Source organism: Dama dama, chromosome 23 (genome assembly GCF_033118175.1).
Source record: "Dama dama isolate Ldn47 chromosome 23, ASM3311817v1, whole genome shotgun sequence".
Lineage (NCBI taxonomy): Eukaryota > Metazoa > Chordata > Mammalia > Artiodactyla > Cervidae > Dama > Dama dama.
Genome location: NC_083703.1, coordinates 20,062,008 through 20,079,395, shown reverse-complemented (window position 1 = coordinate 20,079,395; position 17,388 = coordinate 20,062,008). Strand labels below are relative to the sequence as shown.

At 37.7% G+C, this 17,388-nt stretch overlaps 1 protein-coding gene across 15 annotated transcripts in view; it reads right to left on the bottom strand.

Annotated features, from left to right (window-relative positions):
* PARD3 (par-3 family cell polarity regulator) overlaps positions 1-17,388 on the bottom strand; it is a 557,182-nt gene that overhangs the window by 197,211 nt on the left and 342,583 nt on the right. For 8 of the 15 annotated variants that reach the window (XR_009690004.1, XM_061126148.1, XM_061126154.1 and 5 more), the window contains 4 exons: positions 13,449-13,599; positions 6,911-7,100; positions 2,140-2,291; positions 1,033-1,077 (listed from right to left, as the gene is read on the bottom strand). Coding sequence is in view for 14 of the 15 variants with exons in the window: in XM_061126148.1 (XP_060982131.1) it covers positions 1,033-1,077; positions 2,140-2,291; positions 6,911-7,100; positions 13,449-13,599 (538 nt within the window). In the remaining variant the exon portion in view is untranslated. The remainder of the gene's footprint in view (positions 1-1,032; positions 1,078-2,139; positions 2,292-6,910; positions 7,101-13,448; positions 13,600-17,388) is intronic. The other 7 variants (XM_061126153.1, XM_061126155.1, XM_061126158.1 and 4 more) reach the window with 3 other exon arrangements.

The following is a 17,388-nucleotide window of genomic DNA, read 5'->3' as shown; positions in this document are numbered from 1 at the left end:
CGCTACAGTTAATCCAGTGATTTATTGGATGCAGCTTTTACAATCTATCTTTACAGAATGTGATAACTCCAGGCATGTCCACAGTTATCTTTACATATGTATATGGGATACACACTTTTCAAGAAGCCTTAAACTAATTACTATTGCAGGTTAAAAAGGTGAATTGAAGCTAATTAGCGCTAAGTGGTATAACTACATCATACTGGATCTACAATAATTAAAACTCTATTCCAAACCTATAATAATAAATCAAAATGCTCAACTGTACAAAGCACATGACTTTAATTACATATAAAGATATTTCCTCTGATTACTGTTGTAAGATAACATATAAAGTAAAACCTATGATGTAAAACCCAGGTCAACATAATCCATTATTTCTACAGAAGGATTTAGGTAGCATTTTAGCAGCAAGTCCTAAATAGTTAAAAACAAAACAAAAAGCTTTTCAAGCATGTTCACAAAGTTAAGATACAGAAGCAACATATAGCCTAATTCAATGCTATGTAGCAAGGAACTAAAGCCTGCATTACCAAAAGAACTAAGGTTTTCTGAGTGACTAATGAGAGCTATATTGAACGCTGTCCTTCAGTGAAAATATTTATATATGCACTGTTATCCTCCTAACCAAAATCACCTTTTGACAATCATTTTTTGGATGTTAAGCTAAGCATCAGATAGATGACTTTGAAACTTAAAGAATCAACCCTAAGAGATCATGCTTTCATGATTTTGATTTTTTCTTAACTGTGATGTGACAAAACATTCCTACACAAATATAATTAAGAGAATCTGGGCTGTGTTAGCATTTCTGAAGCACTAAATTATATTTCCACTTAGTATATACTACATTGATAAATTTCTGCTCAAAGAAAATTTTCCTTTCCTTGTACAATTTGATTTCCTAAAATGAAAACATCCATGGCAGCCTGGAATATTTATGTTTACAGCCATAAGATTGGCAGCTCTATAATTATGATAAACTCCTTGGACCACAGTTTCTATGGAAACAGTCTTAGTGTCCATTCTTACCTGCTTTCTGGTCATCCACTGTATTGAGTTTAGTCTCGTCAGCTACTGTTAAAAGGTAAATGTATAATGGTTAGCCCAGTTAGTCCCACAGCCCAACATGCTTCAACCATTCCCAGATCTTTCCAGTTAGGTGATAATTCTTAAATAATATTTCATGCAAATAATATGAAACATCAAGCAAACATAATCAAAAAAGGGGGGAAAGCCGTGTCTCCATGCAATGCCAGTCATCTCATTTCATGACATGTGTGTTACTGATATGTTAGCATATCATCATTAGCCAGGCAAGTCATCATCGCCCAATTTTCATTTATGCATGGGATAAATTAATGCTTTTAGTCTCAAAGTAAAAACAGCCACCAGACAACAGCGTAAATACGTTACAGTTGATTAAGAAAGTGTTTTCTAATCATTCAATCAGTGCATGGATATAATTAATTAATTAATTAATTTTTTTGTTTGTTTTGGTTTTTGGTGGATTTGGATTTAAAACGAGACACTACCTGATTGGTATGTGATTGAACAACTAGGATTATTTTCCTTCTCTCATTTGCTTCCAAATACTTTCTACAATAAATATGCTCTCAAATTATGATTCCAATTAAAGGCCTTAATTATCAACACAGAAGAGTTTTCATTAAATAAACTTTAAAGGACAGTGATGGAAGGAAAATATCATGAAGTAACCAAACTCTAGACATGGATTGAGATAATGGTTTCTCTCCAAAACTTTTTCTTCTACTTCAAGAATCCCCACAACCAACCAAATCATAAGACCAATGAAATTGGTTTTAAACAGCTAACGCATTAAAACATTTCATTTTTTCAAATAAATATACATGAACAGAGCATGATATGCACATGTGTTTGTTTCTTTTCTCATCAGAAAACATATATATTAACATATTGCACATGATGTAAACATGCCACTTAGGAGAAATGTAGTTATCTCAAACTTCAAGAAAAACTAATTTTTGCCAAATTGCCTCATTTCACATTTATTTTCTTTATTGCTCACAGTAAACAGACATGTGTTTGGGATCATCAGTTTTCATCCGAAAGCATCTAAACCTTATTTAGATAAAGATTCATGGAGATTGTACTCACTACCTAAATCCATGCTTTTTGATTTTCGCGTTTTAACGAAATCCAATTGACTGGCATCTGAAAATTGCTTTGTGCGTTTTTCTGACATACTCTGACGTCCAAATCCTTCTCGTTGAAAAGCAAGAACTGGATCGACATCTGGACTCAAAGAGCTGGTGTGAAGAGGAAAGAGAAACAAAAACATTTACTGAAAATAGGAGACATGCCAGTCAGCAAAGTTCATCTACACCTGTGTGTATGAACGTGTGTGTGTGTGCATGTTCCTCAGAAATATTTAAAGAGTACAAATATAGTCCATCAAAAAAACTGTGGTTGTGTAGGAGGCAATGGAAAAACATGATATTAATTTACGCTTAGAGCAATTCCTTCTCCATGTGAGAAAGACTGAATATTTGAGGAAAACCTTCATCTATTAATACAAATACTGGCAGCAAATAAGTGACTACATGTACTGCAACGGAATAGAAGTGTTAAAAAGGGTATGTTCTGCAGATTTGTGGTTGCCAAGGGGGAGAGGAGATGGAGGAAGGGTAGACTGGGAGTTTGGGATTAGCAGACACAAAATATTAATGATAGACTGGGTAAACAACTAGGTCCTACTGTAGAGCACAGAGTATGGCATGTTGTTTTATGAGGATGTGGTTTCACTGCAACACTTAATCAACTGAGAAGAAATCAACTCAACAAATCATAATTAGAACCTATTCAGATGGAGACATTGTGCTGGATACCAAAGTCAAGGTAATAAATAAGAAAAGATCTCTATTCCCTAAGAAAAATACCAAAGCAGAAGCAGAAAGCAGACTCTGGGGATGGGTAGGAGAGAGAGTGAACGGTATTCCAGGATTAAGGCTGGATGGCATTGGATTCATGTGACACCAGCACAGTAGCTCCAGCAGAGAAGATGAAGCACAGGGCAGATCAGCGGTGACAGGATACAGTATCAGGTGTCTTTGTGATATAAGCGGCAGGGGAATCGGTCCTCCTAGCAGAACCCTGGGGACAGTGTCAGAAGCACCACCAGGTGTTGTGAGCCAAGCTGCCAGAAAAAACTGGTTTTTGTCTATGCTGAGCACATTGAATAAATAGAGAGCTCTCCCATCTGAGGGTGGAGCCACTTGCATATGTGGTCAGGTAGAAGAACGTCCCTCCACAGCTCAGTGGACCCCTTAGAATGTGGTGGTGGCCACCATGTCACCTTTCACTATACAAGTCCTCCTTATGCCTCCATGGAAACCAGCTTCTCTAATCCCATATTGGCCCTATGAGAAAGACTATGCATATTAATAAAAAGGTAGTGATTTGGTTTGGATACGCAGCAGAAATTTAGCTGCAATTTATGGTGCATGAAATGACCTAAACCAAAAATTATGACAAGAAAGACATCAAGGTAGTGATTCCCATCAAATGACGTGGCTTGAATGCTTTGGGTCCCTATGTCTTCATTGGCTCCAGGAAGAGAAGAATGGCCCCACTCACCAGTAAGGCCCAGTCAGGGCCACTAAGAGAATTCAAGGACCCAAGGGGAAAGCACTCTGTCAACTGTAAACCGCTATACAAGATGAGTTATTATCACCCAACAAATACTTGCCAACTCAAATTATCGATGCAGTGCAAATTATGATAACAGGAATAGGGTCTTTAAAAACCAACCAAAGCCTTAAAAAGGAACTGAAAAGTCCTTCTTCATCTTTTCCACCACACAGAGAGCCGGGTCCAAGGAGGAGGCAAGACAGGTGCCTGGAACTCAGGATATAAGGCAGTTCTAATCTCAGGGTCCAGCAAGTTTAGGGGCCATATCCGAGTGAGACCTTACATCAGTACTACCCTGGGCACCTAGCTTGTCCACCCTTCTTCTAACCCAGAGGCCAAGCAAAGAGCATCCCACAGTGACTAGGTCTTCAGTCCAAAGCAAAAACAACTTCTGTTATATCCTAATTCATGTTATTTTTTTGCATCCTATATAAAATCTTTTCATTTTTAATGTGCCATATTTCTCCTATAAAACTTTGAGTAAATTTGATGTTCCAGGAAGAAGCAGTGTCATGTTCATCTTGAAACCTCAGGTGTCCCTTCACATCCTACTCTGCTTGGGACATATGTGTGTATATACATATATATACCCATATGTATGCACAGCTCTAGCATATATTATTCATATAAATATAGACTGCTTTTATATAAATATATACTGCATATATTATTTATGTATTATTTCTATAGTAGTATCTATAAGTAGTATCTAAGCTTACCATACTATGCTTATAATTTTCAGGGTACATACACCCCAATTCGGAAACACAGCCCTAGAAGTGAAAATTTAAAACCCATATCATAAAAACTATGATCTAATTTTACAACAGCAAACAAAGAGTAATTCTTTTAAATACTGGAAGTTGATCTCTCTAACCATTTTGCATATGCTCATCAACCCTTTTCCATATCACGTGAAATACACTAAACCTGAACTCCAAGTAGGCATCAAATTTGCAGACAGAGCAAATGTGCAATATATTTTTAATAGAAATTATTGGTTAATGGTTTTTCAAAGGTGTGTAAATTATTGTTGCTGAAAACCACATATTTTTAAACTAATTTTTAAACTAATTTTCTGTTCTCTGAAATTACATTGTCACTAAGATTAGAATATGCTGTTTTTAAAAAAAAAAGAAGAGTAGAATATGCTGTTTTTACCTTTTTCACCTTACAAACATTGTCTGTTATGTTTCCTAAATCAATTCATGGATTGAATAAAAGTATATTATGTCAGTGAAGAAATGCAAAGTTTAGCCATTTGACATATTTAACCTTCCATAATTGTGCAGCGAACGGTAAACACACACAATTGAAAATGTCAAATGAGTTTGTCATCTTAAAATAACTAAATATTCTTAAACCATAATTAATTCTGCCCTATCAATATACCTAGTAAACTAATTTCAGACTCAAGAAACAATACACTAGCATACTTAGCAACTTAGTCTGCAGGACTGACAGCTGATTCTTTAAAGAATGTAACCATATCCTGGTCCCCCCCCAAAGTTATTAAAATTCCAGTTATTAATCCTGCCTTATTGCCCTTTTGTTTTCATAACATTTTCATCAAGGATTAGGGAGATACTGTCAGGCTGGAAAAGCTTACGTTTTCTGCTGTGATTCAGAGCAGCTGCCTTTCTTGTTTGGATAACCCTTCATTCATGTTCTTTTCCAACCCCTGCACATTCCCCACAGCAAAATGTCCTCACCATTTTATGAATCCCCTTAGGGATATTAATGCCACACTCCAGCCCTGTTCGTTATTCATTTATTTTCACCAATACAGAGCTTCTTAAGGCCCCAAACAGATCTATTCCTATGGCTGCCTTCATAATTCCTCATCACAGTGTCGACTTAAAGGCTTTGGTACCTATGATGAATATTGCAACTATCTAATCCTTACTTTGTCATCACTTTCACATTCAGTAAAAGACATAAAATGCAGCAGTAAATGAGATAGCATCTGAGGATTTCAAGTGGTGGGTTTCTTTTTTATATGACGGTTCTTTCTCTATGCTGAACCAAAAAACTCATTCAAGGATAAGCTATTATCACGCGGACTTGAGTGTAGCTCAAAGCCACAACAATGAGATATCATTTTGCTGATAGATTCATAAAAGACACCATAGAAAGGGCAGTAAGAAAATTCAGGTATAATGCTTCACATGGTTTGTGTTAATTATCACTACAGCCTTCCATGGTCATCCCTAGGAGGGATGATCTTTTGCTTATTGATGTATATAAATTACTAGGCACATCCTCATTTCTGTGCTACCCACTGACTCAATAATATCAAAGATTTTCTTCTATTTTAAAAAAAGGAGAAAAAGTAGGATTCTACTGCCCCAGAAGTCATGATGTTAGACAAGTATAGGGATTTCCCTAGTGGTCCAGTGGATGCAGGAGGCGAAGGTTTGATCCTTGGCAAAGGAACTAAGATCCCACATGCAGCACCACGAGGCCAAAATAATAATAATAATAATAATAATAATAATAATAATAATAATAAAAGAAGTAAGTATAAAGACTAGAACAGTCACAACACTCTAAAAAGAAAACCTATAAAAGCCTCTTCTCCACTCCCAAAACATAACAACTATTCATTTGGCCAAAGTCATCTAACTGTTACAAATTCTCAGTCACCATTAGGGATTTGCTTAGAATTTATTTATCAAATAGAAAAACAATTCATCAAATTAACACAGATCTAAAATAATCAAAGGGCTTCCCAGGAGGTGCTAGTGGTATAGAAGTTGACTGCCAATGCAGGAGACGTAAGAGACACAGGTTCAATCCCTGCATTGAGAAGATCCCCTGGAGGAGGGCATGGCAACCCACTCCTGTATTCTTTCCTGGAGAATCCCATCGACAGAGGAGCCTTGCTGCCTATGGTTCATCGGGTCACACAGAGTCGGACGCGACTGAAGTGACTTAGCACAAAATAATTAAAAATGAAACTTAACAAATGCGTAGGATTTCAGAGTTAGTGAGAGTTTTCTTGTTGGTTTGGTTCAATTCCTAACCATAGACCTGGAAAGGCTAACACATTTGGGCAGGTTTATGAGGTTGAGGGAAAACTTTTGTTCAGAGTGATAATTATGAGTATTAAAATCATGAAAACAGAACTTAGCTATAAAATACACCCATTTCACTGAGCTCAATGACAGAATATTTAAACATAAAATCAAGTGTGATTGCAATTACCCAATGTTTTCCAGCCCTGAAGTGTTCTTACCAGTCTGCAGAGTCGCTGATGCCAACCTTGGCCCATGTGCCAGCATCTGTCGTCACAAATCCTACATCATCATGGGAGCTGGAAGATGACTGGTCAGAGAGATGTGGTGGAAGCACTGGCAACCTGTCATCCTCAATAATGACAGTGTCATCCTGGGGCATATTCACCGTGGGGGACAGCTGGTATTTACCTGACCAATGGAAAAACAAAAGAGACATTCTAGACATCCATCTAAGGGTGAGATGCATTAATGTTAATACTTTGCTACATCACAAAAAGTCTGAATTTCCAAAATGTCTCAACCTGGTAGAACAAAATAGAATTAAGAAAATTTATTTTTTATAAATAGATGTCCACTGGAGACCTCTGGTCTATTCCTTCCTCTGATGCTATGGAGCTCTGGGTGTGGTATTCCATGTCTCCAGTTTTATGCTTCCTAAGGCCAGAGTTGATCTCTAGAATGACTTCTAACATGAAAATGCCACGTGGATTCTAAGTCGTTAAAGTTGTCTTGAAAATTTTTACCAGGAAATTTGGAGGGAAGCCCTGCAGACTTACATCACTCACTCACTCATTCATTCACTCACTGGGCACCTACCACCTAGCAGATCTGTAAGAAAGACAATCTCTGTCTCTCAATGGCTCACAGCCTGCAGAAGGAGACAGACCAGATACAGTGGTAATTGACTGGTGCTGTGAGAGATGTCCCGCAAGTGCCCTGCCGTTCTCCAGTGCTGGTAGCTGAAGGCAGAGGATGCTGGAAATCACAGCAAAAGTCAACATCTGAGAGGGGTTCTGAACGATGACTATGATTTATTCTGCTAGAAGAAATGATGACATTCATTACAGACATCAGCAACAGCATCTCTAAATGCACGATGGAGAAAAGCCCACAGTACACTCCAGTGACACTTCAGAGACAAGTGCACGCAGAATCGGGACCTTGTGGGGAAACAGCAGGAGTGATCTTAAAGAGAAAAGATTAGGATCTCATTGCCGGGAGGTCTTTCAGGCCAAGACACAGGAGCTTGTGAATTCTGATTTATTCAATTAGGATATGGTGTTCTTGGTAAGAAAAGACCCAGAACTGTCCACATTGATCACTTTCTTTCAGGAAAATATGCCCAAGATCACCGATCAGCTTGGGAGGTGTTTATCTTTCTTAGGATAAAATTATGATTCAAGGGCCTGAATCCTTATAGATAAAGCTGGGGTCCAAATGCTGCCATCTTCCAGCCCCAAGACACCTACAGCTCTCCTGGCTTCCTCCTCAAACCTTGTGCCGTATTTCCTCTGAGCAAGAACTCATGGGCGAGGCTTCAGTTCACATGAATATCTTGAGAAAGGCTGTCCTCAGAGACACATTCATCACAGTGTGATGTGGTCACGCTGGTCTGGCTCTTCCAACAGAGCAAGGAAAATGGACACACTGCCTGTCACCTTACAGGAGGATGGAAACACCCTCCTTGTAAGTCTAACATCCACTCTGTGAAATCAGCTCTCCTGTTTCCCAGGCAAATAAACAGGACTGCTGCCCTTTCCAAATCCTATCACTGTTTTAAAAGGGTGTCCTTGTCCTCTGTGATAAATTACTTTTAAAACCAGCACAACAGCAATGTGAAGACAGTTCATAACACTTTAATATCTGTCTTAAGATCTCATTTTTAAACACTCATAAGAGTGTGTACATAATAATTCTTGTTTTAACACCATTTTGGAAATTAGAGGATGGCATACATATAGACTTGAAGGACTTAAATATATATTATTGTTCTAGACATTTAAACAAAGGCACAAACACAAAGTTGATAGAGAGTTTTTCAGGACAACCCAAATCACAATTGCTAGAAATTTCCAATGAATTCATTACTTAGCACCAAGACTATTACAGAAATACTATATGTTCACTGGAATCTCTCCTCAGCAAATTATCAAGAAAAATATTCAATTCTGATTTGAAACACATCCATTTTGACAAACTGTGAAAACTAGCAACTTTTTATGAATGTTCGTAATAAAAATGGGAGTCGAATTTAATACTTCACTGTTTCCTTTTCCTGAATTCAAATGACTCACTTATGCCCACTCCAGTTTTAGGATATTAGTACAGAAAGACAGAAATCTATTCAATGAAATATCATTCATAAATAAGGTTGGACATCGCAGCACTATTACCCAAAGAAATATTTCCTACTCAAGACACACTCCCCCCACAAAAAAAATGTAGACAGTGAAAAAACACAAGTTATCCCTAATAGCACACCACTGCCAGGTCACAGCTTTAAATGTCATGTCCTCACACAGGCAAAATTTATTGGAAGAAACCATTATGGTGTAATGATAGCGAACTAATTTCTAAACATAAAAATGAGAACTTGTATGCAATATATTCTGAGAGGCAGTCTAGCAAGCAATATGAAGTACAGAATGGTTCTGCATGTGACAATCCTTTTTCATGCTGTTTAGAGTAGAAATATTGTTCCTTAAGTGATCCAAAACTTTATACCTAAATAAACAGGACAAAGTGTCCCTATTAACAGGAAAACAAGGACTCAGCTTTTTTTCTCTCACCCGTGATTCTGGAGGTTAGTATTTCAAAAGACTTGAGAATACATATTTTTCCATCAATTTTCCACTTTGCAACAATAACAAACTTGTCAGAATATTGTTTTGGGATCCAACTTCAGGAATATATTGGGGGTAATAAATAAGTTATCAAACTACATATTCTACCAAACTCTACCTAGTTTGCAGGTACGTGGCACATCCTGAATGTGAACCCTTTGAGGGCTGACTTTAGAAGCCTTTGATCTGGTTTTCAGTGAATGAACTTTCCTCTTTCCACAACTAGTTAAAAAACAAGCTAAGATTTAAACTGTAGCAGAGTGAAACAATGAGATACGGAATGACTTTACCAAACATTTATTCATTGGTACATTTACATAGAAGGCAGTACCATGCATGACACTAGAAACCAATGAAAACTTTGCCAGTGATTTGACTCACAATAGAAAGCAACATTAATGTTCCATTTCTCTATGTTTAATTTCTAACAAGTTCATACTACTCTAAACAAAGTTACTTTTTAAACTCACCACAAGTATATGAATATAAAAACTACTGAATTACATTTGAAAACGGAGTCAACAGATTTCAGTTGTGCTTTAAACAGAAAAATTCTTCAGATAAAAAATGTTGGAAAACATGTTAGGCTCCATGCTCCCAAATGTCAGCGTGTGATGGTGCCCTATGAAGTGCACATGTTGGTGAAATTAGCTGCACCTATTACTGCTATTGTTACTAGTAGTAGTAGTTAAGACAGTCCAGGACTTGTAAAATACTTTTAAGGCTTTTAAAAGGAAGAAATCCTACGTAGACTCCATACAGATTTCTCTTTGATGAGTGTGCAAGATCACTCCTTGGAAATCCATGATAGTGAAGAGTCAGCCAATACAGAAGATACCTGGAGAACTCTTGCCTTTGTTTGCAAGTCTGGCTGACCTCACCAAAAGCTGAGGAGATGACTCAGGTTCCAAACACGGGATTCATGACTCAGAAAAATATACATCATAACTCTGGTTCAGAAACCCAGAATTCTGGGGCTTCCGACCTGTCACTTAATTTCTTTAGTCCAAAATTCCCCTGAAGAGATGTTAAGTAGGCTGGGCACAGGGTTTGTAAGACGGTTTCTTCTGAAACAACTTCTTTGATTTAAATCATAGTGTTGGCCAGAATGGAAGAGTCTGTAGACTGTGTAATGCCAGTTGCTTGAAAATGTGGATACTTCAAAATGGATGTTAATAAAGGTTAAATGTCACTAACACTTACTATGTGATCCCACTAATCCCCAGAGAGGGCTATTTTTAGAAAGAGGAAATAGCCAAGAACAAAATAAAACTAAAACCATCATGGGATCTTGGGGCTTAGCTCTTTTATTTGTTAAGTGGGAAAGTGTGACTGGTGACATCTGACATGTTCCCAACTCTAGAATTGCTCCCTTTTTTGGTCTATTTTTTGGAAGCTTCTCTCCTGGGTTATGTTCCCATAGAAATGAGTCAGCTTCAAAGCTCCTTTTGGACCTAGAGTTCCACAGGAGGAATATTCTATGTGAAAATTTACCCTGTCCACATGATATTTATCATTTCTTAATGTAGTCATCTGGAATTTCAATACAAAGTTCTATCTGAATCATAGCAGATCATGAAGCAGATACCACCACCTCCAATGGTGTCCAAACAGGGGTTAAATGGATAGAAGGCAACCACCAACCAAACAAGATCTGTCTGAGAAATTTTCATGCACCCAGATACTGCGCCCATTAGTAAATGATGGTGTTACTGGTTTAGCTTAACTGAAATTCAGTGCTTTAATTTCTTATATTTGGTACCTTGCTTTGGTATCTTTTTGAAAGACACTATTTTTTGCAAGATTTCTAACTCTAAGTGGGAAGTGACATTATGAATACTGTTTGTTTCTTAGGGTCAATGATGCTCAAATAGGGACTGACAAAGACTGAAGAATTATCAAATTTTTAAAACTCAAGATAAAAAATCAAATTCAGCACACACATTTCTCAGAGTAAAATATATGAGACTCCTAGTTTCCAGTACAACTTGTTAAAAAATATCTTAAAATACCCAAATCATACAATATCAGTTTGGCCTACCATAAAAGGAGTCTGTCACCCCCAGCCCAAAACAGAACCCACAATACATTACAAAGCACAGAGCTGAAAGGGAGGTTACTACCCCAGCAGAACCATCTGGAATTTTAAAGTCCATTACATCTCCAGCAGAGGGAAAGGAAAACAATGTCAACTCTAAAGGAAACTTAGGACTAATGAGGACATTACTAACAAAATCAGGGCACAAGACCAAAGAAAAAGAAGGAATCCTCAACCCATATATACAGCATTTCCAAAAGTCACTAGGTGAATATGGGGCTTTTGGTTTGTTTTTTAGTTTTAGTTTTTCGCCTTCCTCTGAAGCATCAGGGATTGGAGGCAGGATGCAGGTTACAGGAACTGGTGGACCAATGGTCTGATTCAGTATGGCAAGTCCTATGTTCCTATAATAAAGGGGAAATTACAGCGAATCACTTTGTATGCATACAGATCCAGGGACACATATACTCTCTTTCTCTCTTAAGAGGTCTGAATTTTCAACAATAAAAAAAGTGTTTAATGAAGATCAAGTGACACACCAAAACTGGGAAAGTAGGGAAAACCTCACAGTAGTGAGGAGAGTGATTTTTTAATAAATGAAGGCTAATCTAACACACCATGTGCAATGCTTGTTGTCTGACAGGTATGCAATACCTTTGGCATTCTTCCCCTGCTCACACTACACCAAGAAGATCAAACAAAAATGTTGACAAAATTAAACCAGAGAGCTGGCATGTCTTTATTCTACATGTAATAAAATAAGAAATGGGGAATTTAGCAGTATATCCAAATAAGAAAGCTGGAAGGATTAGAGGAAGAATAACAGAAAATTCTACTAGTCATGTTCACGTATTTTTCTGATCATGCCCGGTAGAAAGTTCTTTGAAGGCAGACTGTTTCTCACTCCTCTTTGCATCTACAGCAAAAGTAAATACAGTGTCTTGCCAACAGCAGGCTTTCCATAAACATACACTGATGAAGGAAACACATTCCTGTCCCAGTGAAGCTTCCTAGTGGAGATATGGACTGTATTCAATCTCCATTAAATGTGCTGCGAATGGAGTGAAATTTAGGCTTGTACTTTGTATTAGAGGCTTGCAAAACACACCAGCAATCAAAGCATTTTAGGTCACGTGCTATTTTAATCAAAACAGCTTCTTACATTTTAAATTTGACAACTCTCACAAGCTAATCCCAAGATGAGCAACTCAGTAAATCCAACCACTCCGGTGGCAGAGCAAGTCTTTATTAACCGGATCTGTTAGCAGAGAGCTGAAAGGCTGCAGAGCAAGTGCTAATAACCTCATTACCCACTGGGGGCCACGCAGACAGAATGGTGCTGAATGCAAACAAAGGACGCAAAACACTAGTTTCAGGATTTTCAAATGAAGCCTTTGTAAAAGTCGAGATGTAATTAAAACAGGGTAACACTTTAGTCCATAACAACCACAAAATGTGAATACTTCATATACACATATCTACGTATTTTTTCCTCTCCCTGTAAACAGTGCTATTATAAAAATATGACTTTGAAATCTTGCCATAAACCTCTAAATTTTGATTAAAAAAAAAACAAAAAACAAAACACAGCTTCATTTAACATCTCAGACACACTAAGAATATCTTGATCACTGGAAAGCCCTTCTGTGTGATCCCCTTCTTTTTCTCCTTTCCCACGTGTTATAGGATCTAAACCTCACTTAACAAAATCAATGTATTGATTGCCTCTCTTGGCATTAACACTTCCTGAATGATTATAACGAACCTGTTCCTTTTCCTCTTGAAAACACAGGACTCCTTTACATTAATAACCTCTCCGTGAACCAGTAAAAGCATAAAAATAAGATGGGACCAACAGGGTTGTACCTGACTCACCCATTATCCTACTGAGCGCAGCATTTCTTGTGGGTGATTCATCAAGACCCTCGAGTCCGCTGTAGAGGGAGTGGGAAATCCTTCGCTCTCTCTCATCCAGCACCGTTTCAATGGGCAGCTCGGGTCCAGAGGGGCTCCCAGGTGACTTGAGCTGTAGAGGAAGATGGAGAAAGGCAAAGTCAGAAGCGGAGGCCCAGGAGCAGCATGGGGGGATTATAACAACTTGCCCAAGGCCTGCGTCCAACTGAGTACCAAATGAACTAGAACTTTTCACCCTGTACCAAAATAATTTGTGATGACAGCTCTGCCTAATGACCAACTTTCTATGCCACTTTACACTGTGCCTCCCATGAAGTTCTGTCAGGTTTCAAGCACTAGAGGAAAAATATGTGTATTAAAGGCTTTTTTCCAAACTTATTTGTTGCTTATTTTTTCAGTTTGACGGTTAAGTATCTGTTGAAGTCAATTTAAGTTATGGTTTAATTCAGAATTCTTTATGACATGCTGCCCTGTGCAACACATGCTTTATCATTACCAGAATGGAAGCTGAAATTTAACTCTGCTTTTTACACTTAGAGTGTGTAAACACAGCTAACCATTAGCACACCATGATGCATGTGCAGGGGAGAATGACCACCTACACTCTAAGACCTAAAGGCCACTTGTTAGCTCAGGTGTCTTCAACAACACACTGAGCCTCCATTTTTTCTGCTGAAATTAGAAACAAACATCCTATTCTCTCATTATGATCCTAAGTATGAGAGAAAATAAACCATATAGGATAGGGACCTCCCTGGTGGCCCAGTGGTTAAGATTTTGCCTTCCAATGCAGGGGGTTTGGGTTCAATCCCTGGTTGGGGAACTAAGATCTCACATGCCTCATGGCCAAAAAAATCCAAAACATAAAACAGAAGTAATACTGTCACAAATTCAATAAAGGCTTAAAAACAACAACAAAAAGCTATATAGGACATTGACAATACAGAAGTAAAGATCAAGTATTCTAATGAAGCAGGCAAAGATGCCTATTTCACAAACATACAATCTGCTAGATAAGTGGAGAATATAGGTTGATTCCCATCACCAAGAATTAAAAAAGTGAGTGGCATAACAGCTGTGCCTTATAAGTTATGAACTTCATAAAATAATAGGAGAGAGAAACGTTTGCTAGTAAGGCCATGAAACAATAGGGAACAGAAGACATAAATACAAATCCTCCCAGTGGGGGCTCCAAGGTTAACCCCTCCTGATGCCTCGGCAAAGGCCCACAGCCAGAGGCAGGGAGACTTAGGTAGCGGGGGCAGCAGGGAGGCAGGGGCTTCAGCACAGCAGAGCAAACACGGCACATTCCAAACACGGAGGAAACCACAACTGTGGCTTCTCCATTGGAACAAATTCTTATTTCTGTTAGAAGCTATCATCTGTTTAATATAAATGAGATATTTAATGAAGTTCCGAATTGTAGACTTATCTCGCCCAGTTTGATAAGCACTGGGGAGATTTAATGCATTGAAGGGTCAACACAATTACAACTGGAGGCACGTCAAACTGCAGGAGAATAATAAACGTGCAGTGCTGGTGAATTAGACTCAATAAGGTTTAAATTGTGAAATGAGGATTTGTTTTATTAGTTTTTCTTTTTAATTGCAGATTACAACCGACAGCTTTACTGAAAAGAAAATTAAATACTCAAGGTCTCGGATATAAAAAAATAAAAGAATATTTTCTGAAAGGACACGATGCCATAATTCCAAGAGACTCTGGGGGGTAAAAACAAAAATAAACACAGCAAATATCTGATGTCTTTAAAAATAGACATACATGAGTATTTTTAATGAGCACATATGTTAAAGAGACTCACTATACAAGTCTCAACATGGAAAACCTGTATCCTACACAATAATTAATTTTATCATAAGACAGACAACACATCCTTGAGTTTGCTTAACAAATACATTTAATTGAACTACATAACTGCAATTTTTTAGAGGATAAACTCTTTATAAAGCACCTTTATGAGAAACCCCTAAATATCCCAAGAGGCTATTTAAGAATTTTATAAAGTCAAATAAAAATTCCATTTAAAGAATACTATATGCAGGCTTTCCAGAGAAAAACAATAAGATGCCTGTTCATTAGGAAAGTCATACTTGAGCACTTTCCTGGGAAAGCATCTGCACCTCCCCACCTCCTAACTGTGTCTAATTTGCATCTCAAAAGACAGATTTAAATGAAGACATCAATGGCCTCCTACATAAATATTTAACAGAAGATACAATGCCTTTTAATTTCTTTTTAAAAAATGATTGGAGTATAGAGCTTTGTTTTAAATCTTTTGATGATTCTTTTTGTTGTTGCAAGCAAAAGAGTTTAAGAAAGGAGAATGTATCACATCGGAGTGTGGGAGTGGCCACTCCAAGTAAGGTGGTCCTAGAAGAGTGAGTGGCCTTCCTGCAATATGGTCTGCTCCCAGGCAGACCATATATTTTCCTTATATGAAAACCTGATCAAATTAAGCTTAATTCGAAGAGGACACCAAAAGAAAAGGACTGAAATTTTCACTTTGTCTTTTCAGCTGCAAAAAAAATGTTCTTCCATGCAACAGAATTCAGTCCCAAGTAGGAGCAGAAGTTTGGGACCCCATCAACTCCAGTGCTAGGAAAATAGGAACGCCTTTTCACCCATTAAAGAGAATTCAGCCCTAGGCTGCAACAAGAAAACCTATACTGGAGATCAGCATGAAGTGATACAGTCTTTTCCCAAAGGAATGTGCAAGTGCACATCATGGGCCAAGAAATATCCTATACTCTTTGACCAGTCCATTTATTTCATTTTCCAGTTGCTATCCTCACAAAGAAGAAGCTAAGTGAATAACAAAGATTCATGCAAATCAATATTTATCAGAACTTCATTTACGAAGGCATAAACATTGGGAATTACCCCATACCTAAAAACAATGGAAATACAGCATTCTCTTAAAAAAGATATTCAAATGATCATATGTGGCTTTTATAATCAGAAAATAATAAGTTCTATTTAATAACAAAAAGCTGGATATTGTCCAATGAATATGCTTTATATTATACACTTGGCCTACTCTTCCTGGGAAAAGGTAAAAGATTGGTTTCTTTTTAAAAACGAATACAAAATCTATATGGCTTTGTAAAATCTCATGTTGTTGTAAGTGTGTATTAGCAGGTCAAATCATGTCTTTCCCATAAAGAGAATGTATCCCACCATCTCAACTATAAACAGTGAAAAGCTGGCACAGATACTGCCCTAATCCCCTTCAGCAAGCCTAAAACTGGGTCCGAGTTAGTAATTGGCACGATCTCATTATCTGATATTTCAGTCTTTATAAGCTTATTCTATTTTATCCCCAATTCCTGGCACAAAGCAGGCACTGGGTGAATAATTGGATGAATAAATTCATTTCTGAGTGAATGACTCAAGAGTTTCCTTAAAATGGTTTAGAGATATCATATATATAGGCCATGTGGAAGCAGGCCCTTAAAGCTGAGGACGCAGCACAACACTAGAAGTAAAAGAAAGTTGATCAAGATTAAAAATCACACACTGTAGAAAGTACTGGTTTGGTCAAAAAGTTCATTCAGGTTTTCCATACCACCTAAAAGAAAAACCCAAACAAACTTCTTGGCCAACTCAATACTACTATCCAAAGACAAGTTAACACAAAACAGTGGATAAAAAGACAGGGTTTAACTTTGGAGAAGAGTGATCAGAGTTTCAGGGCGCAATTCCGGGTTCTGCTTTTACGAAGAACCATTGCTAATGTCCTTCACGTCTCCATGTGGTTGAGAGCAAGGACCAGAGTGTAAAGTAAGCCTGGATATGGCAGACGCGGAACAGAAGGCCTACCTGACTCAGGGTTACTGTCCACACTTCCCAACACAGCCAGAGTATTAACTGCCCAAACAAA